Source organism: Cinclus cinclus, chromosome 2, assembly GCF_963662255.1.
Source record: "Cinclus cinclus chromosome 2, bCinCin1.1, whole genome shotgun sequence".
Taxonomy (NCBI): domain Eukaryota; kingdom Metazoa; phylum Chordata; class Aves; order Passeriformes; family Cinclidae; genus Cinclus; species Cinclus cinclus.
Window position 1 is genome coordinate 17,779,110 of NC_085047.1, and position 18,594 is coordinate 17,797,703.

General features: G+C 42.3%; 1 protein-coding gene across 2 annotated transcripts in view; it reads left to right on the top strand.

The window, feature by feature from the left end:
- The window catches only part of MYH15 (myosin heavy chain 15), a 42,414-nt gene extending 24,755 nt beyond the window's left edge, over positions 1–17,659 (top strand). For both annotated transcript variants that reach the window (XM_062515409.1, XM_062515410.1), the window contains exons 27-42: positions 511–601; positions 1,563–1,952; positions 2,935–3,061; positions 4,194–4,312; positions 4,813–5,009; positions 6,025–6,374; positions 6,916–7,040; positions 8,410–8,525; positions 10,467–10,659; positions 11,368–11,571; positions 12,582–12,707; positions 13,094–13,264; positions 13,773–13,877; positions 15,131–15,226; positions 15,742–15,879; positions 17,642–17,659. In XM_062515409.1, coding sequence (XP_062371393.1) covers positions 511–601; positions 1,563–1,952; positions 2,935–3,061; positions 4,194–4,312; positions 4,813–5,009; positions 6,025–6,374; positions 6,916–7,040; positions 8,410–8,525; positions 10,467–10,659; positions 11,368–11,571; positions 12,582–12,707; positions 13,094–13,264; positions 13,773–13,877; positions 15,131–15,226; positions 15,742–15,879; positions 17,642–17,659 — 2,566 coding nt within the window. The remainder of the gene's footprint in view (positions 1–510; positions 602–1,562; positions 1,953–2,934; positions 3,062–4,193; positions 4,313–4,812; positions 5,010–6,024; positions 6,375–6,915; positions 7,041–8,409; positions 8,526–10,466; positions 10,660–11,367; positions 11,572–12,581; positions 12,708–13,093; positions 13,265–13,772; positions 13,878–15,130; positions 15,227–15,741; positions 15,880–17,641) is intronic.
- The last annotated feature ends 935 nt before the right edge of the window (positions 17,660–18,594 follow it).

Sequence of the window (18,594 nt, forward strand, 5' to 3'; positions counted from 1 at the left end):
TCTGATGGTGGCTGAAAGAAAATTCCATTATGAAAATGTGTAGCCAAGGAGGGAGGCAAAATCTCTCTTGCATACATGATACCTGAAACGTTAGAATTCATGACGCTTTCTTACATTAAAAATAAGCAACCCAGAAACTTACTAATGTTCTTCATTGCTCAGAGGAGAAAGCTGAAGAAATTCTCTAAAGTTGTTCATCCTAACTAGCTGTGGTAGTGTTGTTAGGAGACCTGGCTCTGTTAAATATGTTTTTCCATTGAATCTTAAAATAGCATTGTTTTTGTATGATACAAAGAGCCAGAAATATAATTGCACAAATGCATGCAGAGGCTTGACTTGGAAACTGCTGCTCAGAGGAAAATGTGTTTTCATGCAAATTGCAATACATGACAATTGTTCTCATTTTTAGATATGCTAGAAGTTCTATTGAACAACTCTTTAAAAATTTCAAAATCCTAACTTGAAGCTTCAAGGCAAATTGTCACAGCAGGATTTTCCTTTCTGTGCCAGGAAAGAATTTGAAATGAGCCAGCTGAATTCCAAGATAGAAGATGAACAAGCTATAGTGATGCAGCTGCAGAAGAAGATCAAGGAGCTTCAGGTCAGCATGCTTTGTTATCGTATATCTTAGGACAAGTTTCTCTTTGTGCCTCACTGAAACACCTTGCAGAAACTTTTCACGGAAAAGTGAAAAGCTGAAGCTCTTCTTTGAGATACAAAGTGGTACATCTCCATAGCTTCACAGACAGATCCATTTATCCCCTCAGGATGGTCACCTCCCACTAGCAGGACAGATGACCACAGGTTGGTAGTAGTCTCAGGCAAGGCAGAAAGGCTCTGGTGTTTTGCTTTATGCAAAGAATATTGTTCCAAACCGTGGAGGTGAGGGTAGTTTCTGGAGAAGAGTTCAGCAGTGATAAGCATCGATTTGAAATTCAGAGAAAAGGTTAAAACACATAAGAAATTTTCAGCAGAAATTAAAGCCAAAGAAATTCAGCACAGTCCAAACATTACGTCTGGACCCAAAAATAAGAGCTCCACCTTTTTTGTTAATAACGAATATTTGTATAACTTGGATGTAAAGTGCAGATTTGGTGAAAATAATATTTAAAAAAAAAGTCTGCTTCCAATAAATATTCATTATCCAGGCAGTTCTACACACTGCTGTATTGAAATCCTGTCTGTCTTAAGGGAGAAATTACTTCAGTCATGTAGGTCTTAAAATGAGGATTTGTTGCTGTTACTCCTACTAGGATGTAACTAGCACGTACTTCAGCTGAATGTCAAACACAATGTGAACATAAGGTCAATGCACTGGACCTGTATGCCTTGAACTAGAACTTGCAAAGCAATCTACTGCAAGCTAGATGTGACTCATCATCATTACCGTAGCTCAGGATCTGATTTACTGGGACAAATGGGCAAATCCTTTAACTGCTGAGCTTCTGCCGGTGAGGTAAAATGTAGGCTGGCAGAGGGTTTAACAGTTTGTAAGTTGCCTCATGGTCTTCTGATGGAGCCATCCTAAAACTGACCCAAAAGTGTTCATGTTTCTCTGGCAGGCTCGTATAGAAGAACTAGAAGAGGAGCTGGAAGCAGAAAGAGCTGCTCGAGCCAAGGTGGAAAAGCAGAGATCAGATTTGGCCCGAGAGCTGGAGGAGCTGAGTGAGCGGCTGGAGGAGGCAGGGGGAGCCACAGCTGCCCAGCTGGAGATGAACAAGAAGCGCGAGGCGGAGTTCCTGAAGCTGCGGCGGGACCTGGAGGAGGCCACGCTGCACTACGAGGCCACGGCCGCCACGCTGAGGAAGAAACACGCCGACAGCGTGGCCGAGATGGGCGAGCAGTTGGACAACCTGCAGAGGGTCAAGCAGAAACTGGAGAAGGAGAAAAGTGAACTGAAGATGGAAGTGGATGATCTGTCATCCAACATGGAGCAGATGGTCAAGGGAAAAGTAAGGGTCCTGAGGCTCCCTGAAGCCCCCAAAAGTCATGGGTAGCTAAGGCTGGTCTGAAGGTTTCCCAGGACACCTGGTATGGCTGAAGTGTTTTAGAAGATGGTGTCTTGCACCATGTCTCCTTTACCCAGTTGGTGGTACAGCCCTTCTTCCCTTAGAGATGGGACAGCCATTAAGGTGGCCCGTCTGAAACATCCTCATCCCAGGATGTTTATCAGTCCCAGGCATACTGTTTATCCATGTATCTCAGGGCACAAAACATGTCAAGTAAATTAGGCTCCTCCAGGCTGGTGACAACTGGAGTGATGCCACCCAAGTCAGGGTATCTCTCACCCTAAGCAGAGTCCTTTCAGATCCTGCCCTTGGTTCACAGTTTTGATCCATGTTAGCATGGAGTGCAAAGCAAAGGCTTGCATGATCACACCGTGTATTTTCACTTCCTACAGCTGAATTGTGGATTTTGTTTCCTAAGTAAATAATTTCAGTAGCTTTCAGAGCACTCGAAATAGATTTCTTTCAGTGCAAGTGAGGCAAAAGAAATGTCAGTATTCTCAGAGTTAGAAAGCTGTCATCAAACCCAATTTATGATAAATGGCAATTAAAGCAGAATCAGTAGAGCAATTTTCATTGAAGGTGATTTTCCCATCTAGCAATTATGAGGTGGCTTTGCCTGAACTTCATGGGCACATGATGGCTGCTGAAGCTCTTGCAGAGTCTTTTTACACTGGTACTTACATTTAGAACACAATTCAGGGAAAACAAATGTGGAAGGTGGTCTGATGGGGAGTTCCATTGCTGGGGATCATAGACATGGGGCTGCTCTTCCTGCTCTACTACTGTGATATTTGTGTCTTTGCTCTCTGCCATTCCTCTGAAAGACAAACACACAGAAAGAAAGGATACATTGTGAAAGCTACATTTTCCAAATGTTTGCCTGGAGGCTACAACTTTCTTTGTCTTTTCCCCTGATTCCCATTAGGCCAATGCAGAGAAGCTTTGCCGCACTTATGAAGACCATCTCAATGAGACAAAAACAAAACTGGAGGAAATGACTCGCCTCATGAACGACCTCACTACTCAGAAGACTAAACTCCAGAGTGAGAATGGTATGTGCATGTTCCACCCAGACAGTTTCCCAGGAATTTATATGAGGCACCTCTACACTGCATCAGTGAGATGTGTTCTGCAAGGGCATCTGCTCTGAAGGTGGCAGGGTTGGGACTGCTGAATGGAGCAGTAGCTTTGTGTATTTTGACATTTCTATCTTCAGTATTCTTATAACCTTGGTGGGGAAACCTTGCCTTGGACTGGCTTTTTACACAAATCTATACCCACGTTTATCAGCATACAATGATATCATCTTCACGAGCCAAATTGGATGTGCCAGCTTGGGAGCCAGGATGTGCCAGGCTGCCTAGATACCTATTGTTTCAGGAACAAGGATATGTGCATTTAGAAATGCTAGAGGGAAAAACAGAGTTGGGCCTGTGTGAATCCCATCTTCTTCAGCCTGGCCTTGAGCACTGTACCCTAGACCCTAGGGTTGTAGCCTAACCCTAGCATTGCACTTCATATATCCTCTAAATACCACATATCCTCTAACTTCTTGCTACCCTTTTGGCCAGAACAGTATTATTTAATTTCTGCATCCTCATCAGACATAACTCTTGTGTGTATTTTCAAATATATTTTTCATTTCCTGTTGTAACTTCTGTGTCTCCTGTAAGACTGGTTTTCACCCAGCAGTCTCTTCTGTATGCTGGTCATTGTGAGGTTTTCCAGGTGCTTTGCATCCCACTGAAAAGAAGTCCATGGAAGAGCAATAGAAAATAGTGAAAAAAGTAAAACCAGCTACAACTGTTAATGAAAGTCAGCATCAGTCTAGTCTGACCCACAAATTGAAGTAAAATTATTGAATCAAGCTATTGGCAGTACAAAAGAAGCCCCAACTGACCAAGAAAGGAAACTCAAGTTTTCCCCCACCCAAAACAAAACAAAAACCAAAAACCAAAAAACAAAAAACAAAAAACAAATCCAAAAGAAATCTAAGAAAAACTATCCTGGTGAAGTATCTGATGGTTGCAACTCTGAAAGAAGCTTCACTACTTCAATCACAATCACTGTGAGTTCTTTTCCTCAGCAGAACTAGACAGGTGGGACTATGATTTTTCACTGCAACTTTGTAATTTCATCATCTTGCTCTTTTGTATTTTGTTTATTTGTCAAATCTTGTGGCAGGTGAGTTTACTAGACAACTTGAAGAGAAGGAGTCGCTGATAAGTCAGCTGTCCCGAGGAAAAACATCCTTTACACAACAGATTGAAGAACTTAAGAGACAGCTAGAAGAGGAAACCAAGGTAATGCTTGGCACCCCATTTCTTGAAATGGAATGGCAAAAAGTGTTCATGTTCAATTGTATCCTAGATAAAAGCTGAAATGAGACATTGGAGTGACAATGATTCCTACTAATTGTACTGATGTAAGTTCCTGCCCCTGACTGAGGCAAGTCACAAGAGAAGAATTTGGGAAAATCATCAGCATACATAAATGCTAAACAAAACTTACCCAGTAGGATAGACAAAATCTCAGATCTTACATCTTAAAAGTTTGTGTTGTTTCTCCAAAGCTGATAAATTATTCTCAGTCTTGATAGCTTCCTCCCCATGTCACCAGTTAGGGATGACTTCAAACAATTTTCACGTCACTTGACCTGGACTGTCAGGAGGCAAAAAGGCAAAAAAGAAGCTTAAGCCACCATTTGAGTTTCTAGGGACTGGTTTGGTTTTTTTTGTTTTTTTTTTTTTTTTGGTTTTGCTGTAGGCAACCTTGAAATGTGTTGACCTTTCTATCCCTGCAGTCCAAAAATGCCCTGGCCCATGCTCTGCAAGCGGCCAGGCACGACTGTGATCTCTTGCGGGAGCAGTATGAGGAGGAGCAGGAAGCCAAGGCAGAGCTGCAGCGGGCTCTCTCCAAGGGAAATGCAGAAGTGGCACAGTGGAGAACAAAGTATGAGACTGATGCCATTCAGAGAACTGAGGAGCTGGAAGATGCCAAGTGAGTTACGTGGGCTTTAGCGTGCCCTTGACTAGCAGGACTGTGCTCACCTGGTCTTGTTGTGTGCTAAGGAAATAGGGTTAGAAACTTTCCTGGTTGGAAAATCCCTCTGACTCAATGCTGTAACTTGGGGCTGTCCTGTTGCTTGGGCAGGTCAATATTTCTGCTGAGTGCTTGTCTCTGGAGCAGTGGCTGTGGATACTGGGGTTTATTTGAGAGCTAACAAAATTAGATAGTCCTGCTTAGTTACATCACGCTCTCTTACTTTGCCCTGGCCCAGTACTATGTTTCCTTGGTCTTGACTTCCTTTTCCCACTGGGAGATGATGGCTGCCTTGGAAAAGTAAGGCAGACAGTTATGTTGGCTCACACTGTACAGCTGCTCCCAGTTACTAGGCTCAGGTTGCTGGGCAAGGTCTCTGACCACCTCCAACTTCTGCCTCTGCAGATCTCTGATCTGCAGGATCTTACCACACTTTCAGCATATTTTCTTCATCTAGTATCTCCACGATTTAGGCCATCCTTTCTTTCCAGTACCTCTTCTTGCCAGGACTTCATGTTTTCCCAGTCTAAATAGTCTACGAACAAAAGCTCAGGGCATGACCAGCTTCCTAACTGATAGTTGCCTCATATCTCTTAATTGGAGGAAAATTTTACTGTCATTTAGAGCAGGTCTTATAAAAATTTACAACCAGCCCATACTGGTTACAGTTAGTAAGTAGTCTGGTGCCTGAGAGTTCAGAAGTTAATTTCCAATATTCACAGACATATACAAAATGTTTTGCCACATACCAGTATTCATAATTTAAGCTGTTTTTTTTCCATCATAGTCCCTTCTCTCTAGAGGCTCAACTTCCTTTCCTGTTCCTCTTCCCCTTGCCCCATCCTCATCCTCACCCCTTCCCTGTTTTCCCTTTCAGAGCTGATTTACTGAGTTATTAATTTGGTGTCAGTTTTTCTGGATAACACAGCAGCAGTGACACTTGGTCATTTCACTGTGTCTTCCCACCTGGTAGGAAGAAGCTCGCTGCTCGCCTGCAAGAAGCTGAGGAAGCAATTGAGGCAGCCAATGCCAAGTGCTCTTCTCTGGAAAAGACAAAGCACAGGCTGCAGAATGAGCTGGAAGACATGATGATTGACCTGGAGAAGGCCAACTCAGCAGCTGCTTCACTAGACAAAAAGCAGCGTGGTTTTGACAAGATCATCAGTGACTGGAAACAGAAGTACGAGGAGTCACAGGCAGAGCTGGAGGCTTCCCAGAAGGAGGCCCGTGGCCTCAGCACTGAGCTTTTCAAGCTGAAGAATGCCTATGAGGAGACACTGGACCACCTGGAGACTTTGAAAAGGGAAAACAAGAACCTCCAAGGTAGGCTTCATTCAGCTCCTGCAGCCACATCAGCAGACAGCTGGAGGGATGCAGGCGCCCCACAGCAGCTGTGGGGAAAGAGGTTTATCTCATCCAGACATGAGCTTTCTGATGCCATTTGAGACACTGATGCTGCCAGTGAATGTTTTGAACACAGAGACTGGTATGGCCAGAGCAGAGAAGGATTCCCTTTGCCCCCTGTCAGTGAAACCCACTGGCAGAGGAGGCAGTCTCAAGGGAGGAACAAGATGATGGAGGTACAGTGGATGAAGCCTAAACAGCAGAGCATGGTGTTCCTAGCCTGCAGGTCACAGATAAAAACTAAATCACTGTAGCCACTTCAAAAAGCATTATTCCCAAGAAAGCTGTGCCTTCAAATTGTACAGGTTGAAAAATCTTGCTGTAAGTGAAAGTAAGGTAGGGGTCTTGTACAGAAGAGCCCTTGAGGTAGCACTTTGAGGCATGGGTCCTCTATTCAACACTCCATGAATTGCAGGATGTTCCAAACTCTGCTAAATCCATCCATCTTCTTTCATTTCAGAGGAGATTTCTGATCTGACCAATCAGATTAGTGAAGGAAACAAGAGCCTCCATGAAATAGAAAAAATCAAGAAGCAGGTTGAGCAAGAGAAGTCAGAAGTTCAACTGGCTCTGGAAGAAGCAGAGGTAAGGAAAGAAAGCTCAAGGGCAAAGGAAGAGGGTATCTTTATGAGAATTTTCCATCCTTTTCATCTTCCCTGCTTTCCCAAAGCATGTCTTCCTTCCACAGCTCTGAGATGTGGAGAATGATTATGTACTGTAAAAAATGTGTCTTTCTAGGAAGAATACATCAGTTCTTGAGGGATCTAAGGGGCACAGTTAACTTTCCTGGGCTGTGTGGAATGGTTTTCTAAAACTCAGTGGTATTAAGAACTAACAAAAGTAAAGTGATGATGTGTCTTACCCTAAATGTGAAAGAAATTGTTTAATGCATATTTTCTCCCTTTCCTGTGAATTTGGGTCTCTGGCAGTCACTGCTGATGACAAAGAATTTCCACGTAACGTTCCTATTAATATGTTGTGGCTCCTGGTCGTGACGTGTGTATTTGACAGACCTGCTGCCTGTTGGCTGGAGATCAGCAGGGATTTTGCACAGCTTTGTTTTCACAATCCTCATTCTGTTTCCTCATTCTCCTGAGGGAAGCATAGCTAAGCTTGTGCAGTTCCACCCCTCAGAGAGTCCCTCCCATAATATATTTAGTTCTGTGCTTTTGTTTCTGTTCAGTGAGAGCAGCAGGGAGACAGAATGACACTGATTCTGGCTTATGCAAGACCTGAAAGTCAGAGGACTTGCTATTTCTTTTTGGGCTGTTGTTTGCTTAGTTCTTCACTTCCATATACGAGAGAAGTGTGGGAATAAAGACATAAGAACAAATCATCCCTGTTTCACAGACTTGTCTTAGTGTTAATTGGAAAGAACGGACAGAGAGTTTTTGTATTTTGTCATACAGAGATGATGTGTGTTATTTCTTTCCTTTAAGTCATCTTGCCAAATAAGATTATGTAATTGGTAAGTTTCCAATGCTTTGTGATTTGGAGAGATTTTTGTGAGCAGGAGGGGATGGATGTGTGGATCCCCTCACTCTCCCAACAACAATCTTGTTTCATCTTATCCCTGTCCCTTGCAAGCCTGTGAATTTCCAAAGGATGCCTGTATAGAGGTGTGGAGCAGGGAACATCTTTTGATGTCAAAACCATGCCAGCAGGGCTGAAGGTGTTGGTGTGTTGTTTGGGTGTTTTTTGTGAGCTGTGGACTGCTTGACAATTTGTCCTCTGAGGAACTTGCTGTTCGGTTTTCCAGCTGTCAGGTTGCATTAGAAAGCAAAAAAAATGCATTGGTTTGCCATGTAAGCTACTTGTGTCCTTGCCAAGAGAGAGAAATGGAAGGAGGAAACAGGAAGAGGAGTGTGAAGGGATCATGTTTGTGCAGCCGTTTGTAGTTTGGGAAGTAAAAATCAATTCCTGGTTTGCAAGCTCTTGTTTTTTTCTATTTCAGGGAGCTTTAGAACATGAAGAAAGCAAGACCCTTCGTTTTCAGCTTGAACTTTCTCAGGTTAAAGCAGAGTTTGAAAGGAAACTGACAGAAAAGGAGGAAGAAATGGAAAATATAAGGTACTGTGCAGGAAACAGCAAAACAACAGTTTCTTAAGGGAGAAGTCTGAAAAGACTGGAACCATTCTCAAGACCCAAGCATGTTAAATGCACCACAGGTAGTTATGCCAGCAGAGGCAGATACTGTCCACACCAGAAACCAAGACAGCTCTGACTGTTTGCCAAAGGGTAGCCCTGCCATATTTCCCTTGCTCAGTTCAGATGTTCCTGTCAGATCAGTCTCTGTACAATTAAACCCATCATGCATAACACACTGCAGCTGTAAAAAAACAGGCTGGCAAAATCAATTCACAGCAGACCAGGTCCATACAACAGCTCTGTATGTTGACAGTATGGAGGCAAGTAGGTCTAGAGAGCTGCTATCTCCTGATCCTGTGTGGATTTGGCTGCTTCCCAAGGGGACCTCCAGACAAAATCAGCAGTACTTGCCTCAGCGGTGCTCAAACCTATGTTATCTAAAGGCATTTAGTTAATTTATGCAATTTCAGCTACACTGTGTGGGAGGATGTGAGGAGCTTTCTGTTATGTGTACACCATTTGGGTAAGCAATGAGGATTGCAGATGTGCAGAAAGTGTGAATGGAACAGGAGAGGAACTTGCAGATAAGACAGATAAATAGGAAAAAATGGAAAGCAATTAGATGAGAGGAGGATGATGTCATTGACCTCTCCCCTCCCACCCAGTAGAAATGCAAGTCTGAAGAGTTATACCCTTAAGAGGAGGCCATGCTAGCCCAGAAAACTTTCGCCTTGAATTAGTCAGTGTTGTAATGGCATTAATTCAAGAATCATGTAATGGGCCATTGATAGGCTAAAGGGTAGGGAAGGGGAAGTCCAAGGCCCACCCTGGCCAGCATACCCAGAGGGATTGATATGTTAAGTGCTTCAAAACCAAGAATATTTTGGCCCTTTCACATTCTGGTGTCCTGCAGATGTCTGGATTGCAGAGATCTCAGGGCAAGCTGTGCTAATCACTGCTTTCTGCTTCAGCTTCACAGTGAGTATTCACCAGACATTGTGTTGTTTTCTGGAAGTCTAGGGCACAGTTCAGTATCTTGCTGAAGCAATAAAACCCTCAAGGTTTTTTGTTGTTGACTTGGTGATCTCCCAGAACTCCTACACTTTCAGCAGAACTTGGCCAGCAACGAAATAAATGTTTCCATGTGTGTCATAATCTGTTCTTTGAGTTACTTTCTGGTTGTAAGAGAGCAAAACTACCGTTATAGAATTCCTCTGTAACAGAACCAAGAAAATTAGGCTGTTTGTATCTGTTTGGTCTTTAAATTGACATTAAGCTGCCTTTTGCAGGCTGTCAACTGGGTGGGTTTAATAATTTCTAAATTTAGATGTCTGTAACAAAGATTTGTGTTAATGAATCATTCCACTTATAATTAGCACAAGAAAAGTTTTTTCAACATCTATTTTAAGACAATAAATTGTAGCCTGCACATGCCATTTACTATAAAGAGCACCTAGAGCTTAGAATGTAGCAACCTAACTTCAATTTGATTAATCCCCTTCACCAATGCCTTCAACAAAAGGCTGAGATGTAAATCATTGCAGGAAATTATTCAGTAGCTATTTTACTAAGTGACGGTCAGGATGGAAATGCTTCTTGTCAGGTTACAATCCTTGCTTGTGTTTACAAGAGCTCTGAGAGCACTCCTTGCTCCAGTACTGCCAAAGAAAGCACAGAAGAAGGATGCTAGAGATGCTTACAGATCAGGAGTTAGCTGAGGGTGTGAAGCACACCAGCCAGCTGGACAGCAGTGAGGCTCTGGAAACTATGCATGTGTGTTGTGTTTATGTGTAGTATGTGTGCTACCTATGTCAGTCAGAAATACACTATTTCTGGAAGGGAGACACTTTCAGAAAGTGAAGTACTTCTATGTCCCTGAACAGAGAGGAAAATAGTTCTGTTCATCCTTCATGTCCTTTTCAGGAGAAACCAGCAACGTGCCATAGATTCACTGCAGTCCACCCTGGATTCTGAAGCCCGCAGCAGAAACGAGGCCATCCGGCTTAAGAAGAAGATGGAAGGGGACCTCAATGAGATGGAAATCCAGCTCAGCCATGCTAACAGGCATGCTGCAGAAGCAACCAAGTCAGCACGTGTCTTGCAGACACAAATAAAGGTACTGGTGCCCCCCGAGCACCCAGCGCTACTCGTGGGCTGGGTTTCCTTAGCACAGGGCAAACCAGCAGTGGTGATGGACATTAAGAGGGAAGCTACTCCCAACAATGTAGAGAGAAAGCCTTGGTGGTCACATCTGGTGTAAGAGAATAGTGAAATGTGGATTTCTTCTCAGACTTGCATACAAGCTGCATGAGATCCAGTCATGTAGCCTTGCTGGCTACAGCCTCTTGCAGGGGCAGAAAGATACAGCATGAGGAAATTAAAACCTGTGATTTTCTTGTGAGCTCACAAGGCTTTTAAAAGAAGCAGAAAGCAAGTGGGCTGTCTGGAGTACAGGGAGTGTGTGTATATTCAGCTTTGTTGTTTGCAACAACGTTTGTAATAGCTTTAAATAAAAATAAAATTAAAAAAAAAAAAAAAAAAAAAACAAAAAACAAAAAAAGTGTTTCTTGCCAAGGTATATTTTATGTTGATTCCTCTCCCAGAACCATCAGCTCTGAGAGATTTGAGCACACAGATTTTTTTTTTCCTCCATTGCACCACATACCACAAAAGCTATTCAGCTTACAGTTTGGAAATAGAATAAAAATATAATAAATAAAAAAGCACTGAAATTCTTGAGGTTGGTCCCAGATAACTGCTGCAATTTGGGTTTCTCTGATATAAGGACAGAGGCTTGAAATTGAGTTGTGCTGCTTTATTTTAGGAGCTTCAGGTGCAGCTGGATGACTCGGGGCACGTGAATGAAGATCTGAAGGAGCAGCTGGCTGTCTCTGACAGGAGGAACAATCTTCTCCAGTCAGAGCTGGATGAGCTGCGGGCTTTGCTGGACCAGACTGAACGGGCAAGGAAGCTGGCAGAGCACGAACTGCTGGAAGCCACTGAACGTGTGAACCTGCTTCACAGTCAGGTTGGCTTTTTCTGTGCCCTCTCCCTCACTGGTTAACCTGAGCCTTCTCTGTTGATCACTGACACTGTTTGCCCATGGCCATCACAAGTCAGACACACCCTGGCATCCCTCGAGAGGCAAAATGGGGCAGAGGAGTTAAGTCACTCTGGGGATGTGCCACCTGACTCCAAGTTGGCTGGAACTGATGATTCATACAACTGCTTTAAACAGCTTCAGAAAAAAAAATACTGATGGAAAATAAAAAGAGTAAATTTTATTTCTTTCATTCTTCCCTGCTATAAAAGCAGCTTCCTGCTTTAGTTAAGCCATGCCCTGGACAGTGAGGCATTTCTCTGGAGAACAATGCAGGAGCTGCTTTTGTGATGTTACTCAGCAGTGAAAACCACAGGGCTGGCCTCTCACAATAGGGAGATGATGCAGGGTAGGAAACCACAGGAACCCACCTGCAGCAATGTGCTCTCTGTGCCTGCTGATCTCCATTGAGTTCAGTCTTTGGGTGTTGTCCTAGTGGACACTGCCATTTCTAGGGTGCCATGGAGGGGCATGTCCTGACTTGACAGCATTTTTACTAAAACCCAAATCTTCTCTTCACCAAAGTCGCAAAGAAATAAAAATGTGCTACAGGCTGGTGATGTTTTGCAGTGTTTTCTCCACTCCATTGTTGACATTTTAATCACCTCACTGGCTGATTAAGGATCATTAATTTACCAGAACAAACAGCCTTATTCATTCTTCTATTTCAGCCTATTGCTTATTATTTTATCTCAATCAAAATCTGAATATTTACAGCTTTGAGAGTATTTTTAATGTTTCTTCAGTCTGAACCTACTTACTCTAGTCAAGCCAGCCCTTACCACATAGCTGGGCTTCCATTCCCAAATATTGCCCTGAGTAATCCAGAAGTGGCAAAAATTGGGAAGCCTTGGTGTGCTATGGTATTTAGAGGAATTGTCTCTAATAATAACTTTTCCTCCTTTTCCACTATTCATCTGGGGAAAACTTAATAAAAGAACACAAGCCTGATCAATCAAAAGAAGAAGCTGGAGGGTGACATTTCCCAGATGCAGAATGAAGTGGAAGAATCACTCCAGGAGTGCCGGAATGCAGAAGAAAAAGCCAAGAAAGCAATCACAGATGTAAGTAGGCTGGTTCCTTGCTCACTTCTTTTCATACCACAGTGTCTAAGGACACTGTAGTTAGTGAAGGTCACAGGCTTACTTGTAGGCATTGTAAATGAGAAACCTAGTGGTACAGCACAGGTATAAAGAAAACAAGAAAAAGGGAGAGGTGGAATCTTAAATAAAAGCATTAGAACAGAGAGGGGAAAAAAGGCCTCCCAGGTTTTTCTGTCCTTCCATTTTCTCTGTCCAGGCAAGATATGCACATAGACAGTATTCTGTGGAGCTTTGGCTACACTGAATTATCCAAATAAGGAATAGTTCAGGACTAATCTTCCACCATTTATTCTGAAACATAATCCAACAGCATATGGGATTGCCTGTAAAATCTGGTTGTTTTTCAGGCAGCAATGATGGCTGAAGAGCTCAAAAAGGAGCAGGATACTAGTGCTCATTTAGAGAGAATGAAGAAGAACATGGAGCAAACCATTAAAGATCTCCAGAAGCGACTGGATGAAGCAGAACAAATAGCTCTGAAAGGTGGCAAGAAGCAGATCCAAAAACTGGAATCCAGGGTAAGTTTGTGATGCAACTTTAGACCACTTCCTTCTGCTTGCAGAACTGACACCAGATTGGTAGCCTAGTGCTGCTACCTGACGCGTTCACAGAGGCTGAGAAAAGGGTAGTATGGACACTTTCCTCTGTTTCACAAAATGCAGGTGAGCAGTTCCTGGAGGCATGCTTCTCCTTCATTACCCAGCCACAAGTTGCTGACCAGCAGATGAACAAAGCCCTTGACTGAAAAAAGAATTAAAAGCCCCAGCACCTAAAATCAGCAAAAGCCTCTCCCAATGCCTGCTTTTGTTAAACTTTTTTGGCCTTTGCACATGTCTGCACCTCTGACTGATGGTGCAGCTGGAATACTTTTATGAAGAAACAGATTGGAAAGGTGACATTTTGATCTCTTCCTGAAATTTGACTCTATGAAGATACCTAGCAAGTCAGTTTCTTGAACTGTGAACTAAATTATCTGCTGCTTTACCGATATGTAGCATAATGGCAAGGGTTTTTCCTTTTTTGCAGGTTCGTGAGCTGGAGAATGAACTTGAGACTGAACTCCGTCGCAATTCGGATGCCCAAAAAGGAGCCCGCAAGTTTGAGAGACGCATAAAGGAGCTGACTTACCAGGTATGCAGTAACCACCAGGTCACTGGCAAGAAAGGTCAGAAATGGCCTCAGTGTTACAGTGAAGGATGAAGGATGGCCTCAGTCAGAGGTTTCTGTTGCAGGAGAATCATATCCCTAGGGCTTCCATCACAGAATGCTTTGGGTTGGAAGGGAGCTTGGAGATCGTCTCGTTCCAACCCCCCTGCCATGGGCAGGAGCACCTTCCACTAGACCAAGCTGCTCAGGGCTCCATCCAACCTGGCCTGGAGCACCTCCAGGGATGGAGCAGCCAGAGCTTCTCTGAGCAACTAGTGCCAGTGATCACCATCTTCTTGCCTGATTTGCTGAAACTAATGTTAGAAAGCCTCTGTTGCTGGGATTTGGACAGTTTTAGCACAGTATTAATATGGAACAGGCTCCAGTGACTATTTACAATGCAAGGGAAGGAAGAGCTCAGCTCCCTCTCAGTTGTGCTGCTGCTGCTAAAAGGAGCCAGAAGGACTCAGATGACTCTAATACCCTGCTCAACTAGGGTTGCTGAGTCCCAGGGCTCTGTCACCTATTATTGAGCAGCAGGATCTAGTCTTGAGCCTCCTGCAGGTTTCCTAACAGCTGCTCATGCTCCTTGCCCTTCAAAAAAGGGCTGCAGCACAGAGCACTTATCCATTTGCTTTGAACAGGATTAAGAAGATAAACCCATCCATCTGCTATAGGAGATTATTTAGGCTACTACCTGTTGTTTTACTTTGACTTTTTTATGCAGAAGCTGAAGGTTGTTTTCTCTGAATACAGCACACGGGCAGAATTAGCTTATGGAGTGTGACAGCTTAAACTAGGCTTTTTTTTTACCAGAAATGCCTGCAAATCAAACTTCAAATTATGCAAATTACATAGTTCTAGGCTCACCCCTATCTGTTTCAATATATAATGACACGCTTTATAATGACAAGCGTGCTCCTCACCCTTGAGCAAGGAACTCTGCCTGTGTGTATCTGCACACCTCAGAAAGTGTGTGCACATATATATCTTTCTTAATATACATTTATATTTACACATTTATTCATGGGAAGTGTACTCTCAGTCATCACCCTCCACACTCAAACACATCTTCAATGATGCTGTAAAAATTTTTCTTGTGTGTACACAGGACATGGCTAGTTTGTGCTTTGAGCTATCAGTTTCTAAAATATGTATGGCATCCATAATTATTGTATTGTGGGAGATGCTTTAAGCCTTTTTACTCTATCAACCCAATTAATGGTGTTTTGATGCAGTCAGAAGAAGATAAGAAGAATCTTGCCAGGATGCAGGATCTGATTGACAAGCTACAATTAAAAGTGAAGAGTTACAAGCACCAGGCAGAGGAAGCTGTAAGTAACTACTTGGGCCTTTTTACCTTTGAGAGATGTATTGTTCTAAACCCACATTGTTTTATCCACAGAAACTTCCAGAACAAATACATTTTGTGTCCATAAATACTTCTTTTCATATCCATATAAGCCCTGCATATAAAACTGTATTTATATTATATATAAATAAAGTATATAGCATATGTGTTGATTATATTTAAGAAAAAGCATTCAATTTTATCCTAAGACTGCAGCATAATTTGTAAGAGAAGGGGAGGAAGGGAAAGAACAGGAAGGACTTTTTTCCTCCTAGCCCCTCAGAAGACACATTGAGAGACTCTTGGTTCACTTAACATGGAAAATGGTACTAGAAGTATCAACCCTGTTAAACAACAATAATCTCAGTTCTGCAGGAGGCAAGTGGTGCCCATACAGCTGTTACCTGCTCATGCTGAGCACTTTCCATCCCACTTGAAATTAAAAGCTTTGTTTCATGTGGACAGGAGGAAATCAGCTGCACTCTTTTTTCTCACCAGGAGGCTCAAGCCAATCTGTACCTCTCGAAGTACAGGAAACAGCAACATGATTTGGATGATGCTGAAGAAAGGGCTGAAATAGCTGAATCTCAAGTTAATAAGCTGAGGAGCAAGTCAAGAGATATTGGCATGAAAAAGGTGTGGTCATACTGTATGGGGTAGATGTGAGTGTTTAACACACAGTGGTGGATGCTCTGTATCAGTTACATCTCTGAAAGTAGTGTAGACTAGGATAAATTCTTGTGTTTCTACATTTTTTGTTTCACTCAGCCCCTTATTTTAATATTGAGGTTACCCTGTAGGACAGCAATCCAATGCTTAGACAAAATATATTCTCTGGATTTTTGTTGTCATTTAACCTCCGTTCTCAGCAGCAGAAGCAGAGCTGGTGATTTGGTGGATTTCTTTTGGGTTTTGGGGTTTCTTTTTGCAAGGGATATTAAAGGGTTATTATCCACCTTTTTCTCTTCCTGATGATGTAGATTGCTATGTATTTAGTAGAGCCTGGGTATTACCACATTAGCAGATATTTTAACATTGCTCTTTCAATGAACTTGTATTACATGACTTGAAGAGGTGAATGAAAAGAAAATATTGGTTATTAGTCACTTAGGTGCTGGGAAGTCATTAGTGATTAGAAATATATTTGTGGTGTTTTGCACTTGAACTAAATGGCAGCAGAATAATGTTGATGAAACTAGAAGGCATTTAAGAACCTAGTCTGTAACTGAAAGCAAACTTGCCAATGCTTGCCTTGTGGCAAACCGGGCAAATAAGAGTAGGGTTGTTACTTTTAGGAATGATAGAAAGAGGAGCTGGGTTATTGCTAAGTCCATTTCATTTGCAAGTGAATTTAATGGAGTTGATAGCTCCCAAGCTAAGAAAGGAGAGAAAATCTCTTTAAATTCTTAATTTCTGCTTTTATATTTGCCTAATTAAGTCACCTTTGACCGATATAAATGACTATTTCTCCACTATCTAGAGCAAAGATACATTAGAACTACCTGAATATCTGGTTTCTCACACATTTATGTAGAGAGGAAGCAGTACTGTAACTGAACATCAAAAGATTTGCAGCTTTTAAGGATAAAAAATTTCCACTGATTTTTCTAAATTATTCTACCCCTACAAAGAAAAAAAAACCCACCAAAACTAATATAGATTAATTTAAGGATTCACGAAGCCATGACATCACCAAACGCTGAAATAGGTACACCATTAGAATAATTTATTTTTTAAAATACTGTTAAGGTTGCTGTTTACCTCTTGTACCTTACTGGTCTCTCTGCCTCAAATATGCAGAAGTCACAGAAAAGTGATGCCTGTTTTTACTAGTCAGATGCTGTTTGCCAACACCGATTGCAGCTCTGGCAATGTAGCAGAGTGTTGCACTGCCAAAAGATGAGCTCAGTGGTGCTCTCAAAGGTGGTAGCTCCACAAGAAGGGCCTTCCAGGAAACAAATTCAGGTGGAGACTGTTGCCCCAAAAAATCATGATATCTCCCTTGGGGAGAGAAGGGCACTGTAGAGACTGCTTTAATCCTGTAGCATTAGAAATACCTTGTCTACTGCTACCAGTACCCATTTCCTGGATACTCTGGGGAGTGTGTGTAATTCAAAGAACTACCATCTATTGAAAAAGGGTTGTAGAAGTCCTCTGCCATCAAAAGGATCAATATAATCTAGAACAAGGACAGGATACCTGCATTGTTAGCTGTAATAAGATGGCAAATGTTGGCTAGTCTTCTGCTAGTCTGCTGCTAGTCTATTTCAGATACAAACTGGTAGTACCAGGGAGAAGAAGCATTAGTGAATCTTTTGTCATTTGCTTGTGAACTTACACTAAAACCCCTTAACGCTTCTATTTTTAACAGTCATAAACTATCTCAATTGCATTTCAGGTTCATGAAGAGGAATAAAAAAATCCAAGCTGACAGATATGAGAAGATACTTGATATAATCAGGCACAACTGAAAGCAGCTGTAGAAAAAAAATAAGCACTTACAGAAATAAACATCAAGTGAAAATCTAAATAGACTGTATAGCACATTTCATTCATCTGTGTTTCTATTTTGCCAAGCCTCAGGGATCAATAGAAGATTACATCTCGCCAACAGCCGACTTCATTATGTTGGAACAAATCCTAATTGGCAGATCTGTAGCAAAATCAAAACTAAGGGCAAATCCAGTCATGCTTCACAACCTCACGTATTTCATATGCAGATTGTTAAAGCAGCTGTCCTGGTTTATGAACAGTACTTCTTAGTTCACTCTCTCAAATCACACTGCCACTTTCTTGCTCTCCTTCCCCTTCCTCCTTCCCACTCCCTGAATGGAGTTGGGAGTTGAAAGCACGAAAGGTGAAACATTACATGCAAAGATCAATTTCCTGGAAACAGCAATGACATAAGAAAATTAATAATAACAGCAACAATATTAATTTCAAAAGTGTACAAGAGAGAGGGTAATGCACATGTAGAAATGCTCACTGTAGACCCATGCTTCAAGGAACCCCTTTTACCCCAAAAAGAGTCCCTCTCCCCACGCCGTGCCCCAGTGAAGTGGGGTGGTATCAAATAATATTAGGGCTCTAACGTTTAATCAAATAAAATTAGGGCTCATGCCCCCTCATGGCTATTGAAAAAAAATAACCCTGTCCTGGCTGGAACCAGGACAGCAGCACAGATTAAACCCATGGAAGGGGACAGCCCTTAAAAGCTGGGATAACCTAGCTTCCATTTGTCCTGCCTGCAGGACCCCTGAGCTTTGGAGGAGAAGAGAAAGTAAAGATTTTCATATAAACAGTCAATTTATAAGCTTCCACTACCACCAGTCAAGGGACTTCTCTTTGCCA